This window comes from Sander lucioperca, chromosome 22, assembly GCF_008315115.2.
Source record: "Sander lucioperca isolate FBNREF2018 chromosome 22, SLUC_FBN_1.2, whole genome shotgun sequence".
NCBI lineage: Eukaryota > Metazoa > Chordata > Actinopteri > Perciformes > Percidae > Sander > Sander lucioperca.
Genome location: NC_050194.1, coordinates 15762801 through 15779918, shown reverse-complemented (window position 1 = coordinate 15779918; position 17118 = coordinate 15762801). Strand labels below are relative to the sequence as shown.

Sequence of the window (17118 nt, the reverse complement as noted above, 5' to 3'; positions counted from 1 at the left end):
TTCTCTGAATTTCCACCACCAAAAGTTTTAATAGATGAATTAAGTTTAGAAATCAATGTAGAGTTAGGATATATAGTTAACCATAGCAAAGAGAGATCTATCAACATAACTTTAAAAGAGCCATACCATACTATTTAGTATCCCAGAAAAACGTTTTAGTATGTCCCAATACATAGTATGTCAAATGTAGTATGCCAAAAATACGTCCTACTGCATCCGGTTGGATTTTGCAGTATGCAAGCCAGCATGCTTTTCGGGCTATTTTTATCCACAATCCTTTGCGCAGCATATATGAGCAAGAGGGTCCAAGTTTCGCGCAATGTTATGAAGAGGTAGTGTGTCATAATTGTATGCATACTGCAGTACGTACTTTAAGTGACTTGTGAGTTATGGTAAAACAGTTCCAAAAACATTTTCACACGTATTATATAATTTCCTGTTAGTATAAAATGAACAAGGATGTTGTATTTGTATGTATGTATTTTTGTATACTAACTGCTAAAACAGTATGCTATGATGATTAGTATGGATGGGACGCAGCATGTTGAAGCAGGACACCTGTTTCCTCATCTCATTCTAAGCAACAAGCAGCGATAGTCCAGCTCCAGGTTTTATTGTCTGCCAGAGTGGTCGTCCTCCCTGGTGTCTGTGTGTCTGTGTGTGTGTGTGTGTTTAATGATGGTGGGTTCCCATCCATTCTCATGGTAATTGGTGGTCTGGAATGGAGTTTTTGCAGCGGGACGCACAGTCCTCTACAAGGCTCAGGAGCTGGACTTCATATTGACAATGGACTATCATAGAATGGGTGCCGTTGTTTGAATCACTATGTGTGTGTGTGGGGGTGTGTGTGTGTGTGCTTGTTTTTGAAGTGGTTTGAAGAAAGTTGCGAGCAGCAGGTGGGTGAAGCCTCATCATAGTTCTCTTGCCTCCCTCTTGCTCTCTTTTTGCCTGTGTACAAGGCAGCGGACATATAGTGCCTTGCAGAGAATGCATCCTTGAATTTTAGGGAAAATATTTCTTATGTTTGTTTTGTGTTTTTACAGCTAAGATTTAAAGGAGAATTTTCAGTTCTTTTAATATATGTTACAAAAGCATTGATAAGGGACTGAAAATTAAATGTGTAACCATTAACATGCCATTCTTTGATCTATTGTTTTCTGCCTATCAAAAATTTTAACCAGTCCTAGATGGACATTGTAGCACTAAATGTGTTTTTCTGAATATGACAGAATTGCATCATTGCATGCATTAAAGTGGGCAAAGCCAGATAAAGTGGTAAAGATGCCTCTTACTCTCTGGGTCAGACTCACAAAAACAAAAACAAAGATTTGATTTCATACAAATGTGACAATGCATATTAACCATAAATCATAGTGGGAGTATGTGATACCCAGGAATAGGGATGTCACAATACTAAAAATCTAGTAGTCGGTACCAATACCACCAAAAGTACACGAAAGTCGATACCACGGTGTTTAAAAAAGAAAGAAAAAAAGAATAATTCCTTTATTTAAACATTTTAACATTATAAAAATAGTGGCAACAGTCACATAATAAAAAAATAATTACAAAATAGATGTATAATACGTAACAGTTGAACATTATAAAAACACAACAATGGTGGCATGTAGCCATAAGATAATAATAAATCAAATAAAATTATTACAATTGCAAACAAGATCAACTTTTACCACTGTACTCTCCTGGTGGACATCCTCCTCTGGCTGATACTGGCAAACATAGAGAGAGGGAGGGAGATATTTTAGTTATCAAACATACTGTCTGACAATGACTAATAAAACAGTGGAGGCTACATGTGCTAAGGTGCACTCATAAATGCACATGCGCACGCACACGCACACACACACACACACACACACACACACACACACACACACACACACACACACACACACACACACACACACCTTATACTCTAAATGCAAGCATTAGTTTAAATTCACTGACATGGTGGCAGGTCGAAAAGATTCATTAAAACCATTAACATTTCAATAATTATTAAATCCAGTGACATTAGGCTACATTTTGCTGACAGGACACAGGCCGAATGGTGACGCATTGTAGCCCATGGTAGTTTATAACGTTAGCGTTGTTAAATAACTGGCTATCGCAAACATTACATGGAGCATAACGTTAGCTGGTTTCACAGCAACAATGCCAGCTGCCTCAAACAAACAATCATATAGGGCCTGTGTTTCAGGATAAGGATTAGAAGTTTTACAGTATATGATGTTAATTAGGGATCAACTGATACTGGTTTTTCAATGCCAATACCAATTATTAGTAGTTAATGAAACCACTAACTGAAATTTAGAATCAATATGCATTTACAGTAAAAATGAAAATCTTAAAGTCAAAAGTAAGATTTTGGAATGTTACAAACTCCAAAATAAAACTTTGTTTTAAGCAATTATTTCATAAATTGGAAACTTTCAACATAATACACAGTAAAAGATAGTCAGATAGTGTTGTGGGCGGGACATTGTCAGACATAGTGGTGAGTGAAACCAAAATAGAGGGACAGAAACAGAGCTGTAGCGGAGCTAAATAGCGCACTTTTTTAATAATAAACATTATTGGTTATCAGGCAAATAAAACACCGATACAGATAATCTGCAAACTGCCAAAAAACGGCCCGATAATCGGCCAGGGCCGATGAGCGGTCTATCCCTAATGTTAATATGATTTGAAACTCACTCACCTTTGCCAAATTTGAGGTGTTTGAAAATTAACGATGACATCGTTTGCATACTGGCTTCAGAGCATCAATTATTTGTCCGTTGTCATCTGCTGAGAATGGGAAGTTTTTCCATTATTATTCCATATTAGACTAAACTTGGGGAGAATTGCAACCTTGGTACCTTCATTACCAACGGTACCTACGCTAATGCAGAAAAACAAGTACCGTCACGTTTTAAGAATGTTGGTACCGGCTTGGTACCGAAGTACCAGTTCTCGTGACATCGCTACCCAGGACTTCACTCCAGTCATAATCTCACTAGTCTTTGGGCAACCTTAAAGCTATAGTGCGCAGTTTTTGTTTCCCCCATAAGGAATTCTAAGTAATGACAACGACACTGTTGTTGCATCCACATGACACAAGCCTTCCGCAGTTGCCTGAGGAGGACACGTAGAATTAAAAAGACATGATGGATTGTTCAGAAGAGGTAATTATCTTCGCTCGAGTTTCTGCGCGCTAAAGTCGTCATTTTCTAAACATAGCCATACTGAGAAATACAGAGAGAGTTGTGTGGAGCTGATTTTAGTTTTTTTGGCAATGGCTTGAATGTAATGGACTTATAACTATAAAAATGTTACACACTAAAGCTTTAAGCCAGCTGTCCATTGTTTGTGCCACCTGATATCCACTACTTTGTTTTTTGTTAAATCATGATGACCTGTGTTAGTTGTGACTCTGACTGTCGTCATACTGGGCGTCTGAAGACAGAAGGTGCGGTGCAGTGAGAGATGTTTTCTGGCTGAAGTCATTTTATAGTGCTATAAAGTACACTCCCTGTTGTGGCTGTCCCCGAAATCCAATCTGTATATTTTTTACTATAAGCTAAGTGTTGAACATGATTCATAAGGATGGCAATCAAGAACTGGTTCCAACTTGCAACCATTTTGAAATAGTCTGATTCCTGTAAAGTGTCCAGGCACCTGTTTCCAAGAAGCAGGTTTACTGAGTTCTCTGGATACGTTTGCTGAGTAAATCTCCAAACCTTTCCAAATCTGGAATGATGTAAGAGGATATAAAACTGATCCAGGTTTTACGCTGCAACGGTATCGAGATTAACCTGTTTTTTGGAAACCGGCTCCGCTCTACTGATTCCACCTGTTTATGCCTTTGCATTGCAAACAGTGACTTAAAGCTGGGACACATAATCTCAGAGTTTGTGTTCAAATGAGTCTTTGATTGGGGGAATAATTTAATTTAATAAACTGCACATTACAGTCGGATGGGGAGACATTTAGTAAATGCAGGGAATCAAGGGAGTACAGTTCCTCTGCCTTCATTAGCCCATATAACCCCCTATATTTCAAGAGATTACATAGGCAGTCTCTTTGTTTGATTTTTCAAAACTCTCTAATGTGTGTAACCAGGTCAGCACTTGAATGCAACTCATTGACTAACCCTCATGCTGCCGGGTTTCTGTGCAGACACCCTCTAGCCCCCTGCAGAGTCATGAACCCTGTTTTTCCTCGTCTGGATCTTTGCTCCCCATAAAGAGTCGATCATACGGTTATATGCATATCACACCAATTCTACAGTATGTGGGTGTGTGTGTGTTTACATATCCTGTATACACCCAAGGCTTACTGTATGCTACAGCAAATAATGATCCAGCACATGACAGACACACCCAGAGCTGTTTAAACATTGTTTTCCCCCCCCCCTGGAGAGTTTAATGTTGAAATTTTAGTTAAAATGGATTTTATAAAAATTACATCGAAAAATGTTTAGGAATTCACGGTATTGGTACAGTGCCCTAGGCACCTGTTGTGTGTTTGGCTAATTCATGTAATATATTTCTTTCAAATTCAGTAGTCAGATGTAGAATATTTTGGAATGAATACATTCTTGATCACTAACAAATAGCAGTTCTGCTGTACATTAAATTTGAAATTAATGTTTGAATGAATGAATGTACTTTGTTTAAAGCCTTTTTTTGTGTGTGTGTGTATGTACCCTCTTTATAATACTTCATAGAACAAAGAAAAATCCATAGAAGTGGGTCAAAATGTGGTCATGTGGGTTCACAGGTTGGTTATGATGGAAATAGCTGCATGTTTAAGCCTGTGAAGTGGAGCATATGATGTGGTTGTGTGTGTGTATGTGGAGGATCAAACGTGGGAATGAACCGATTGATTCCAATTAAACTCTGAGTCTTTTGTTTTCGGTTTCTCTTTGTATCGCATTGCTGCTGTATGACTTTTAAAACCCATTAGTGAGCTACTTGTTGGCAGTTACCTGGGCAGCAGTGACTGATGCTGCGGGGAGGTATGGTGGTGCAAGCAGTGAGAAAAGCTCCTTTGAGTTGAGCTTTAGCCAAGTCACGTGAAGAGAGAGAAGGATGAGGTCAGGGTGGGAAGGAGACAAGACAGGAAGCCCGAGGATCAGACACACAGTCGGGTCATGAAATATAATATTTTATATTTTTATCAAAATGTAAAAAGCTTTGTAATTAAGTTTTAAAAAGGTCTTACGTTTGTTCTTACTTTCGTGAGAAGTGGTCACACTTAGATACAACATTTTCAAAAGGATGAAACTGCTTTTTATGTAATTTAAAGAAAACTGTTATGCTGCAGCAGTCTGGCTGTGTGTGTTTGTATGAAGCATGCAAGTATTGTCAAGTGCATGGGGTAACATGAGGGTAAGAAGCAGAGTTAACTTCATTAGCCTCTGACAGCATCTGTTCAAGGAGCCAGAGTGACGTTACCCTCGTCCGTCAACACAACGCTGCACATCTCGACCTACTGAGATGTAACAGACCTTTATACTAAAATATACACAACCTCTAATGGCAGCAGTGTTTCCCCTCCACAGATTTAGTTATGGGAGTTTCTTATTATCAGTGGTACTTGCATTGTATGCACCCATGTTTCTGCTGCTACTGTATCTTTTCCTCCACAACATAAGGATAGGGCTGCTAATGATCTATATTTTTATTATCATCAACAAACTCCTGAGAAGACCTAAACCAACATTGTCTTCGTTAATCTCATGATACTTTATAACATAAGCAGCCCCAAGTATTTTTATTTCTACTGAAGATGTAAATCTTTAAAAAAAAAAAAAAAAAAAAAACGGGTTATGAATATATACTCTAATATTCAAAAAAGCGTAAATAATTTCCTAAAACTGTGGGTGTTAGCAAAAGTTACTCAAACAAAAGTAAATAGGGCATTAATTTGGGGGACTTTTTTTAGCCGCAGATTTGGTGCTCTAGTGAGGATTTACAGCAGCAGGATGGTGTATGTGGACTTTAAATAAACCACAGTGCCCATGTTCATGGTATAGAAGGAGCATGTCAGCGAGTCGAACTGTGTGGCTTATTTAATAGCTTTTGGATGACAATGGAGTTCTATGGCACAAAGGAATAAGCCCAGACTTTGGATACATAAACAATTCATCATCCGTTTTCTTTTTGTGGGATTGGTTGACAATAGGAAATATATAGAATATCACCAGACATATCCTGTTAACATAAGAGCCTAATGTGTCACTGCGTAATAAAATATACAAATGGCAGATGTGGCAATTGAAGTTATCTTTAGAAATATGTACAACACGTATATTCACTCTCCAGTACCGTTATCTCCCTTCTCTCAGTCCCCCTCTAACTGCCTCTTATTTAATGTCTGCTCGGTCCCTGAGAGCCTGTACGTCTCTAGTTGCTGTCACAGGCCATTGTGCCACACACAAAGAGCCTGAGTCCACTCCACTTTTGGGTTCATTCATAAAAAGCAGTGGTGCATGAACCAGGCTCTCCCTCCAGTCCCAGGCATCCCCAGAGATCACCCCTCTGGGAGTGAGAGCAGAGACGTTGATCAAAAGCTAGTCAGACAAGAGGAAGAGTAAAGGGCGGGCCGGCTGGGTGGGCGGGCAGCAGTATATTTGGATACAGTGAATGGGACTGGGCTGGGAACGTTCTTCTTTTTCCCTTTTTGGCCTTTGTCATCTTTAGAATAACCCCTTTGTGTTTTTTTGCTACAACAATCTTTGAGTTAATGCCAATTCCATGGCAATTAATGAGAAATGTATACACAAATACACAGATTTGTCTTCAATACTGCTTAATCAAAAATATTACAATGATTAAAAAAAGTAGCTGTAAGATCAAAAACCATTGTCATTTTAGTTTAGATGGAACTAAATGTGTCTCTTTTCCGTCTCTCCAGAGATGACGCTCCTGTCGTCCCAACCCACACCCCTGGATGCCCCCCCAACCTCGGACGCCAGCCCTGCTGCCGGCACCGAGGACCCCGAGCTGAGGATGATGGAGAAAAGGTTAAAGGTCATTGAGGAGCTTCTGCAGACGGAGAAGGACTACATCAAAGACCTGCAGATGTGTGTCGAGGAGATCGTCGAGCCACTGCAGAAGAAGCAGGTAAAAAAGATCGGGAGTCCAGACATTGTGGAGGTGGATTAAGAGTATGTTAAGAGCATGGTTTCGAAAAAAAAGGTTGAAGGTCTGAAACCCTGTAAAATACGGGATCTATCGATTTATTTTTCATATATGTAGATTCATGAGGCAGAGTTGATATGAGGTGCCTGTAAACACTATCAACCTGCAACAGATACAGTTTGAGTTTTACAGAGACAACAGAGGCTTTTGAGATACATTTTTTGATCATGAAGTTTACATGGATCATACTGTAGAGAAACCTGGTTATTCACCTCTCCTTTATAAATGAGTATACACTACTCAGTTTGGTTTCTGACTGCATCTACCCCTTTGCTGGATCAACAGTACATTCTTCATCTAATCTTCAGAAATGGAAGATGAGAGCGACGATTTAAAATGTATCGTCTACATTACAAATGTCAGACTTTTATTTTTAGTCATTATCTTATTTTTAGTTTTACTGACTACTACATTACTTGTGGAGGCACCTGCGAACAAGTAAGTATTCCAGCTAGTATAAACAGGTTTCTCAATCCCGGGATAAGGGCTTTTCTAGGTTTCTGAATCAAGGATAGGATATATTTATAACTAGGATACTCGAAAAAACTGTCATGACAGGGATACAAGTGTTTTATCAGTGAACAGCACAGAGGAACTTTTAGCACTGTTTTAAAATGTTCTGCATTTCCTAAAGGTGAAGAATGTGGACTTTGATGGGCTCTTTGGCAACATCAGCTCTGTGATCGACCTGTCACAACGCTTGTATGAAACACTGCAGGACACAGACTCTATTGGTAAGAAGCTTTAAAAAGATGCATATCCTATAAAGTAATTGTTAATGAAACTGTCGAGTTAAGCGACTTCTTTCTGCGTGCTGTGCTTTGTACTTTATTCACATTACAACCATAAACTGTCACCTAATCTTAATGTAGTTGACATATGGCGCTTACCCACTGCTAGTACCAGCTCTGCTCGGCTCGACTTTCCATTCCAGATTTAGTACTGCCTCATGCGTGAGGCGAGCGTGGCTGGTCGTCATAGCGCCGCCGCAGGAAACTGCGTGACCTAACGCGACACACACACCGAACGTCGAAGGTGTGTTGTTTTTTACTCTCGGCATGTGGCTGTTGCCACAGCCAGAAGACACATTTTGTTTCAAAAGAAGCTGGGGCAGCAAAAAAAACACTGCTGGCTAAACTATTTAAAAATGGCAGGTTTGTTCAGGACACCCCCGTCTGTCGCTAGCAATGATGATGCAGTGATTAGTGACGATTCTCTCCAACCAATCAGTAGTCTGCAGGTTTTCACGTCACCTTTTGGTATCACCTCAGCTCGCTTGGAACCTCGATGGAGGTGATACTAAAAGAAGTACCTGTTAGCAGGTACCAGGTACTTTCTTTCATAATGGAAAAACTAAAAAGGCGAGGCGAGTCGAGCAGGTACCATGTAATGGAAAAACGCCATAAGACTTTGAACGCATTTTGAAATTAGTCACTGTTAAAGTAAAGTATTGTAACAGTTCAGATTTCTGTCTGTACCAACTTCCCAACTGTTCTGTCTGTTAGGGTGTAATGTTTTATATTACTGAAACATATCTTCCTTCTTCCTCTCCTGTTTCCCTTTTTAAAAGAAAACACATTAACTTATGTTTCTGTACCCTGTGCTCTCAGGAAATGTATTTCTGGGCTTCAAAGCTGAGCTGGAAGAGGTGTACAAGATCTACTGCCAGAATCATGATGATGCCATCTCTCTGCTCGAGAGCTATGAGAAGGATGAAAACATCCAGCGTCACGTGTTGGAGTGTCTGGAGAGATTGAGGTGAGTCACTAAGAGGAGGAAAATATGTCCAAAAAACGGAGTCACTCACTAGTTTTAGATTTTAGCTTTGACTTTAAAAAATATCTTTTGCATGTTTGTGTTTGTAAAAGCATGAAAACTTAGTAAGAGTGGCCACTAATACAAACAAACAGTTGAAGTAAAACATTAACTGTAAAAGACGAAGAGTGCAGTGCAGTAAGTGGAAAAGTAATGGGAGCTGTATGGTCACAGTGTGTTATGTGAAACCCTTTTCAAAATGTAACTTTAAATAGGTTTTTGCAGTAGAATAAAAACTTTAAAATGGAGTCTGTGGACAATTAAAGAGATATTTTGCTGATTTCAATCCAGCTCTGTGTAATGGCAGTGTGGGCAATGTGTTTAGATGAACGATGTGTGCCTTTCCTCCATGGCGCCAGTGCATGAGTGAAGGCACATACCGTTCATCTAAACGCACAAAGATGACACAAAGCTGGACTAAATACGGCAAAGTATACCTTTAAGGCATTCAGATTTCCTGGCATCACACTATATGTTTTGAAAAAAGTTCAAGTAAGGTTTCCTGTTAGCTGATAGTCACATGGAATTAATTTATGATCGAGTTTCTTTAGCAGACTTTGAACTTTGATGCGTGGGCAAGTTATGCTAGAGCTGCAGGCTTAGTAAATCTTTAAACAGAAGCATTTTTTTATACCATGGTATATATAGTAGTAACATTTTCTGTAAAGATGCCTTTACCGTGTGTGCTCCATCTCAATGTTCCTGGAGATGGAGCACTATGACTGTTCCTCAGAAATGTAGAGCAGTCCAAGAATGTGCCCTACCTGGTTTCACCTGTCTGGTTTCACCATCAGTGACTCAGACACTTGAGTTGGAACTGCTGTAAAATAAAGTCATCTGTGTTTGAAGATAAACACAGATTTTGTTAGACCGGAAGCTTTAGGCAAAAAAGGCAGATGGTTCCAAGAAGTCTTAATAAATAAAAGGAAAAGGACAATGTACAGCTGTGTTTGCACACGGCCAATCCTTTGTTGACATTAAGTTGTTTTTAGTTTTGTTTTTGAAACACAGTTTTTCTAGTCATTTTGTAAGTTGACCATAATGTTGCCAGTGTTTTCAGGAAAATAGTCTTTTCTAAAGTGTGTGTGCGTCTCCTGCAGCCTATTCAGCTTTTAAAAGGTCATGTTTTCTGCCACCTACTAGAAATTGCCATGTCTTACTGCCACACTGGGCCAATTCCAGCTTTAAGAGAGAATTCGCACAACAAAACCATAACAACCGCGGGTGCAGCTGGCTTGTTTTTTTGACCTTGCAAACTAAAATCCTGGATTTTGTCTGTGCATAAGCAAATACTTCCTTTTGAGTTCTGCAGAATTTAAGACTAGAAAATTAAACATTCATGAAAGTTTTTACCAGATCATAGGTTTATAAATCCTGTTTTTATTTTTATCTCTTTCCAACCTTTCCATCAACAGGGCCATTTATCGCGAGTGGTAAGTCTCAATAATGAGTGCCGTCAATGATTTACAGCATGAGAATCATCTTGAACGCATGCCTTTTGCTCACTAACCTCCCTGGAAATTACCTGTGTGTGTGTGTGTGTGTGTGTGTGTGTGTTTGTGTGAATACTGTATACTATTGTTGTGAAAAGAATATTCCTCCTCTTCTGTGGATATTGTTGACCCTGGGAAACACATCTAATGCCATCTTATGGACTAAAACAGCAACTGCAATTTAAAGTAACTGGTGTAATCCATACAAAAAAAAACTGCTATAAAATCTTTTCTCAATATTATGAGAATGTTGTAACATGAAGGGCTGAACATTATTTTATAGAGAATAGAGAAACACTGACCAAAAATCCACCTCTGACACCATAAACATGGGAAACTGCATGTCTTTTCCTCCATTGACAATGGGAAAAATGTGTGCATTGACACGTTTTACTGTTTAGAGGTGGAAATGGGTTTACCTTAAATTGGCAAATAACATGCCATCGATTTGTTCTCTTTATTTTGTAAAATAGCAAGAAATGATCTTGTAATAATGAGAAAATATTTACATTTTAGAAGAAAGTAATTGGCTTCCATGCAGACATCAAATTACATTTTGTCTGTAAACAACCAAATTAAGCAATTTAATTGGTTGCTAAATTCATCTGTCCTCTAGATTGCATTAAAACTAAGCAAATCAATATTGTTTTCTATTGTGCCTTCCCTGTTCTTTTATGTCTCCCAAAAATTGTATTGATCATCATCAGAATATATGATTATGTGATGATGGTTACATATCATTGGATCATGTAATCCACATGATATAGAGACATGTGTTACATGAACATGGGAACGTAATTCAATAGCTGTGACTGTAATAGTGGCTGGAATGCTGACTGTATGTGAGAGTCTCTCACTCTTCACATATTCTTGTTTTTCCCTCCAACCAAACGCTGTCTGCTGTCTCTGTCACCTTTTCAGGGGGAAAACAAATTACATCAACCTCGGCTCTTTCTTAATCAAGCCGGTGCAGCGGGTGATGCGTTACCCGCTGCTGCTGATGGAGCTGCTGGGGGCCACACCGGAGAGCCACCACGACCGGCCCCAGCTGACTCAGGCTCTGCAGGCCGTCAAAGAGATCAACGTAAACATCAACGAGTACAAGCGCAGGAAGGACCTTGGTAAAGACCTCTTAAAGCCTGCTGGTTTGTCTGTATTTGGGAAAGTATTTATCCAGTACAAAGTCTGAACTGTCTTCCCTCTGCTGCCCACAGTGGTGAAGTACAGGAAAGGCGACGGAGACACGTTCATTGACAAGATCTCCAAGCTGAGCATGCACTCCATTATCAAGAAATCCAACCGAGTCAGCAGCCACCTCAAACACCTGACAGGAATGTCACCCCAGGTACATCACTGCTCCTTGCTAAGTTCTTAACCCGAGTTAAGGAAGACTGCTTGAATGCAGCGAATGAAAACCTGCTGCTTCTGATTCTCTTTCTGTCTTTTTCCCAGATTAAAGATGAAGCGTTTGATGAGGCTGAGAAGAAGTTCAGACTGCAGGAGAGACTCATCAAGTCTTTTATTAGAGACATTTCCTTGTACCTGCAACATATAAGGGTAGGAGCAATTTACCACTGTCACGTGGAAAACTCCAACTCAGTGTCTTTGTTATTTAGACCATATCTGAAACTGAAAGTAGATACACGTAGAAATACTTACTGTGCCTGATTTGTGCCATTTTGTAAGTATTTCCAAAATTGTAATGCAATGTGATCTAATGTGATTAAATTTCAGTACTAATTCTATTTCTTAAACATAATCAATATGTTAACCAACACCTGTGCAGAACCGTATTTGTCATGGGCCATATTTCCAGTGTCTGTAATGAAAATGTACATTTAATAATTCTTGATTTATATTGAAATGGCTGAATATTGTATTAGGATTATGAAACGTTTCAACACTTTGGATCATTAGAATAGTAAAGAATAACAATAACAATTTTGTAGGAGGGAAAGACTTATCATATAAAAACTTTACATTTGACTTAATCAGTGCATTCAACACATATTCCACTATAAATATTTTGTCATATAATGTTTTTTGGAGTACTTCTCATAGCAACATGGATTGTAATGAAATGCATCTCTTTAGGAATCGGCATCTGTGAAGGTCTTGGCAGCCATCAGTTTCTGTGACATCTACACAGAGCGCAGTGTCCTTGACCCGGAGCGCTTCCAGAGAGCTCACCGCTGCATCAGCGACAAACAGTTCACACAATTTGTAAGTCCTCTTCCTGTTTAGCCTCACTTAGATGCTGTAAAAGTGCATTGGGAATAACCTCTCACATTATCTGTCCAACCCCCTTCCCTTGTTCCCTGAGCAGAAGGAGCGCACAGAGGCCTTAGTCATCAAACCGCTCACCCAGCTCCTCCTCATGTTCGCCGGGCCGCACAAACTCATCCAAAAGCGCTTCGACAAGCTGCTGGACTACGACAACTGCAAGGAGAGGGCTGACCGCCTCAAGGACCGCCGTGTCCAGGATGAGCTGCAGGTGGCACGAAACAACTATGAGGCGCTCAACGCCCAACTTCTGGACGAACTCCCCAAGTTCCACGTCGCAGCAGAGGAGCTGTTTACTGGCTGTGTGAGGGCTTTCGCTCAATCCCAGAAGGACTTCATGAAGACGACACTGGGGGAGCTGAAGCCCCTCCTACAGGCTGTGAGTTACTTTGTTTATGTGGGTGTTGTAGGAAGTGGGACATTTTTTCATGAATATTTATGGACCCGTTTTGAAAAAATACTAATCCATTCCCAATGAGTTGTACTCATTACATTCTGTTATTAACTTGACCTTTTTCTTTACCTTTGTCTCCAGTTTTCTAACAAAGCTGGCACAGAGGGCAACCTGATTGCTAAGTTCCAAGAAGAGTACGGTCGAGTTCTCCAACTTCTGCAGAGCTTTAGCTTCTGCCCGGAGAACCTTCCTCCAGCCACCTCCACAAAAAAGACCTTTGAGAAGAAGACTCTAGAGAAGCAGACCTCTAAAAGACAACTGCAGGGAGCTGTGAGTTGAACCCTCATCCCATTTATGCCATAGTGTATTTTTACCCTCTTGAGGACGGAAGACGCACCGGAGCGTCCAAACAATGTTTGACAAAACTCCTAGTCAAAAAGCGATATTACAAAATGTCATTTCAGACATTAATTTAGTATTTTAATCATATATAACCTAAGACTTTGGTAAACTCATTTCAAGCACCGAAACAATTCGTACTACACATCAGAAGTTAAGGTTTGTTTTCAAAAAGCCAACATCAACATTTCAGCTTTAGCGCCAAATTATCTCTTTACACATTGCTCTAGAATTTTTTGGGCCGTGGCTATACGGAAAGCTGAGTTTGTTCTGAAAATTGTGATATGAAACACATGGGGATCGGCTTTATGCAAACCCTAAAAAGTTAAATTTAAGAATATATGTGAAAATGTCCTTAGACCTCAGAGGGTTAATAAATAATGCACAAGGAGTTCATGATCTAACCAGTCTTGTCCTTGTCGCCTTCAGCCGAACCACATCATGCAAACAGATGAGCACCGTGCAGGACTTCTGGTACGCTATGGTCCAGAGAAACTTTTCCAGGCAGAGAGAAACTTCAATGCAGCCCAGGATCTGGACATCTCTATACTAGAGGGAGACCTTGTAGGTGTAATCAAGCAACAGGACCCCATGGGTAGTCACAACCGCTGGCTAATTGATACTGGAGGTGGGTTATTTGTACTCTAAGCCTTGATTTGAAATAAAATGTTTAACAAATGAGCCACATATTTTGATGCAACATTGGGAAAAAAAATGGTGCAGCAATTAGGGGTGCAAGATATATCGACTCAATATCGTTATCGCAATATCACGTTGTGCAATATTATATCGAATATTTTGTTTATTTTGTGGAGCGCTGCGTCCCGTCCGTTGGCTGTGTGGCTTAGTTGTGTTCGATTTAGAGCCCGCTTGAAACGCTATAATGATCATGTTTCATTGGCCAGTTACCGTGCCACTTGCACGTTAGTACATGTCAGCGCACAGGTCCACAACGTGACAAACCCTATGTAGCGTACCACGTGTGTGCATATTTCGACAGAGTGACAGACTAGTAGTGTAAGTGAAGAAATAGATGTGTCCTGTTCTCTTTACTTATTTATTTTATACTGTACAACCAGTAAAACATGTCCTGTTCAGTAGACATGGCCCTTATTTATTTATTCATGTTGGACCAGTCCAATATGACTGTCAGTTGAGAAACAGTGTGTTGTAAGAAAACTTGTTCAATTTGTTATGAATCTATTTTGATGCGTTTTCCCGTAACTTTTGTAATTTTACATGTTATATTTATATAATTAATATTGATATCGAAATATTCATAATCGATATCGAAATATTTATAATCGATACCGCAATATCACATTTTGTCAATATCGTGCAACCCTAGCAGCAATACACTTTATAATGTCTTCTCTTGCTTTTCTTGTTTTGCAGTTGGCAAGGGTTTTGTGTACAGCTCCTTCCTCAAACCCTACAACCCACGCAGGAGTCAGTCGGACGTGTCAATCGAGAGCCAATCATCTAATGAGTCAGGCTACGGCGGCTCCTCCCCTGTTTTCTCCCGCCAAAACAGCAACAGCACACTGACCTTTAACCAGGAATCAGCCACCGTCAGCTTTTCCACATCGCAGCCCCAAATACATTCATCGCCACACCCTTCGCTGGACTCTGCCTCATCTCGTAGGAGTCACAGAGATCCACCCAACCTTGACTCATCCAGTCAGAGCAACTCCATCAACTCCTCCCCAAGAAATCCCTCCAACCGCAGGGAATTCTCAGACCAAACGCACCGAAATTCCTCCAGTCACAGAGACACCGAGCCTTCTTACCGGCATTCAGGCAATCACAGAGACACGTATGATACGAGTTGTGCAAGTCCAAGCAGCCACAAGGAGATGTCAGACCTCTCAGAGACAGACTCTTACTCTTCACTCAGAAATGGTCGGTCACAGCGGTATGGGCACACAGACAAAACCTACAGTTCATACCAGTGGAGAAATGGAGATAATAGTGGCCAGAAAAGGACTGTTTACTCCAGAGATGAGTACATTGAGCCAGAGCCGGAACCAGTACCAGTACCAGTACCAGTACCAGTACCAGAACCAGAACCAGAGAGTGAATTAGATGGTCATCAGGTGAGATTTAGTGTGACTGCTATGATGTAATCAGACATTTACCATACCAAAACAATGGCAGACAGTTTACTTTCAAGTGATTAAATAAACTTGTTTTTTTAAGTTAGTCTGTGTAGAAAAATGATACAATCCTGGTAACAATTGGTGCTGAGGGGTGTGCATTGCCACAGGGTGATCCTGAATACAACCACTAAAAGGGCCAACAACATTCATTCATACTGCTTTTAAAAAACACAAACTAACGATGACATTGTTATTTCTATGTTTTTAGATTTACTACGCTCTCTACTCATTTGATGCCCGTTGTGCCAATGAGCTAAGCATCTCAGCCAATCAGCGGCTGCGGATACTGGAGTTCAAGGACATGAACGGCAACAGTGACTGGTGGCTGGCGGAGGCGGGAGGCCGGCGAGGCTACGTGCCTTCCAACTATATCCGCAAATCAGAATATACTTGAAAAAAAGTTTTATTCTGAGACTGTACTTCGACCTGAAGAAGGCTCACTCTGCGAGCAGACAGAACAAAAAAGACAAACGAGCATCTGGACACACGGTGACTTATTTTTGATCTGTTGTCAAAGAGTTTGATAGTGAAAAGGACTGACTATTGCTGCTGACTTTGCTCCTAAAAGTTAACATTATATGCCTATATTTAAAGACTTTTTTTATATTATTTGTACTTACTGGAAACTGCACCCTACTCCCTCTTGTTTCCAGTGAAAAACCTGTGAATTGCACCAGATCTTTGCCATATTCTCTGGAGCTGAAGACAATGAATTGTATGTTTAAGAGAACAGTCTTAAAGGTTAGTGCATTGGGAGATTGCAATGGAAATGTGAATGTTTTGGGTTTAGACTGGTTCTTATAAACATACATCAAGTGGTATGCAGACAGACTGACCTAAACACTGTGTTAATGACGTTTTCCTGCATGTGGTTTATTACACCACTAGAATGATGAATATTAGATGGATTTATACCATACTGTTTAACAATCGAGGTTTGAGGCACTTATGAGGATTATCCACTGGTTGCGAGTTTTGAAGTGTCTACGGTGAAGCCATCAACAAGAATTTGGAGTGTTGTATGAAATTAATATGGACTATTTGAATTAAATCCAAGTACAAAGTTGAATGGCATATGCTATATGGTTTACAAGCAGCCCCCTTGTCAATAACCTGAATACACTTTTGACTGGGTTGACACTGTGCAATCAGGTGATGATGACCCATTTTCCCTGTAAGAGGTTAACAAACAGGGAGAGAGAGAAAGATTATGGTCTGATCTTCACTCTCCTTTCTCCACATACTCCCTATGTACATTTATATAGTGCTGTATATTGAGAATATGCTATTGCACCCACTGTAAAGTACACACTGTTTGAATAAAAAAACAGCTCAGCTGATAAATCATGACAGCTCTGAAAGAA

At 40.0% G+C, this 17118-nt stretch overlaps 1 protein-coding gene across 4 annotated transcripts in view; it reads left to right on the top strand.

Annotated features, from left to right (window-relative positions):
* Window positions 1-17118, top strand: part of LOC116061087 (dynamin binding protein) — a 56557-nt gene extending 39439 nt beyond the window's left edge. For 3 of the 4 annotated variants that reach the window (XM_031314978.2, XM_035997383.1, XM_035997384.1), the window contains 13 exons: window positions 6925-7133; window positions 7846-7945; window positions 8822-8969; window positions 10442-10459; window positions 11441-11640; window positions 11734-11864; window positions 11972-12076; window positions 12614-12742; window positions 12846-13181; window positions 13338-13526; window positions 14025-14223; window positions 14991-15691; window positions 15963-17118. In XM_031314978.2, coding sequence (XP_031170838.1) covers window positions 6925-7133; window positions 7846-7945; window positions 8822-8969; window positions 10442-10459; window positions 11441-11640; window positions 11734-11864; window positions 11972-12076; window positions 12614-12742; window positions 12846-13181; window positions 13338-13526; window positions 14025-14223; window positions 14991-15691; window positions 15963-16148 — 2651 coding nt within the window. In that variant the 3' untranslated portion in view covers window positions 16149-17118. The remainder of the gene's footprint in view (window positions 1-6924; window positions 7134-7845; window positions 7946-8821; window positions 8970-10441; window positions 10460-11440; window positions 11641-11733; window positions 11865-11971; window positions 12077-12613; window positions 12743-12845; window positions 13182-13337; window positions 13527-14024; window positions 14224-14990; window positions 15692-15962) is intronic. The other variant, XM_035997382.1, reaches the window with a different exon arrangement.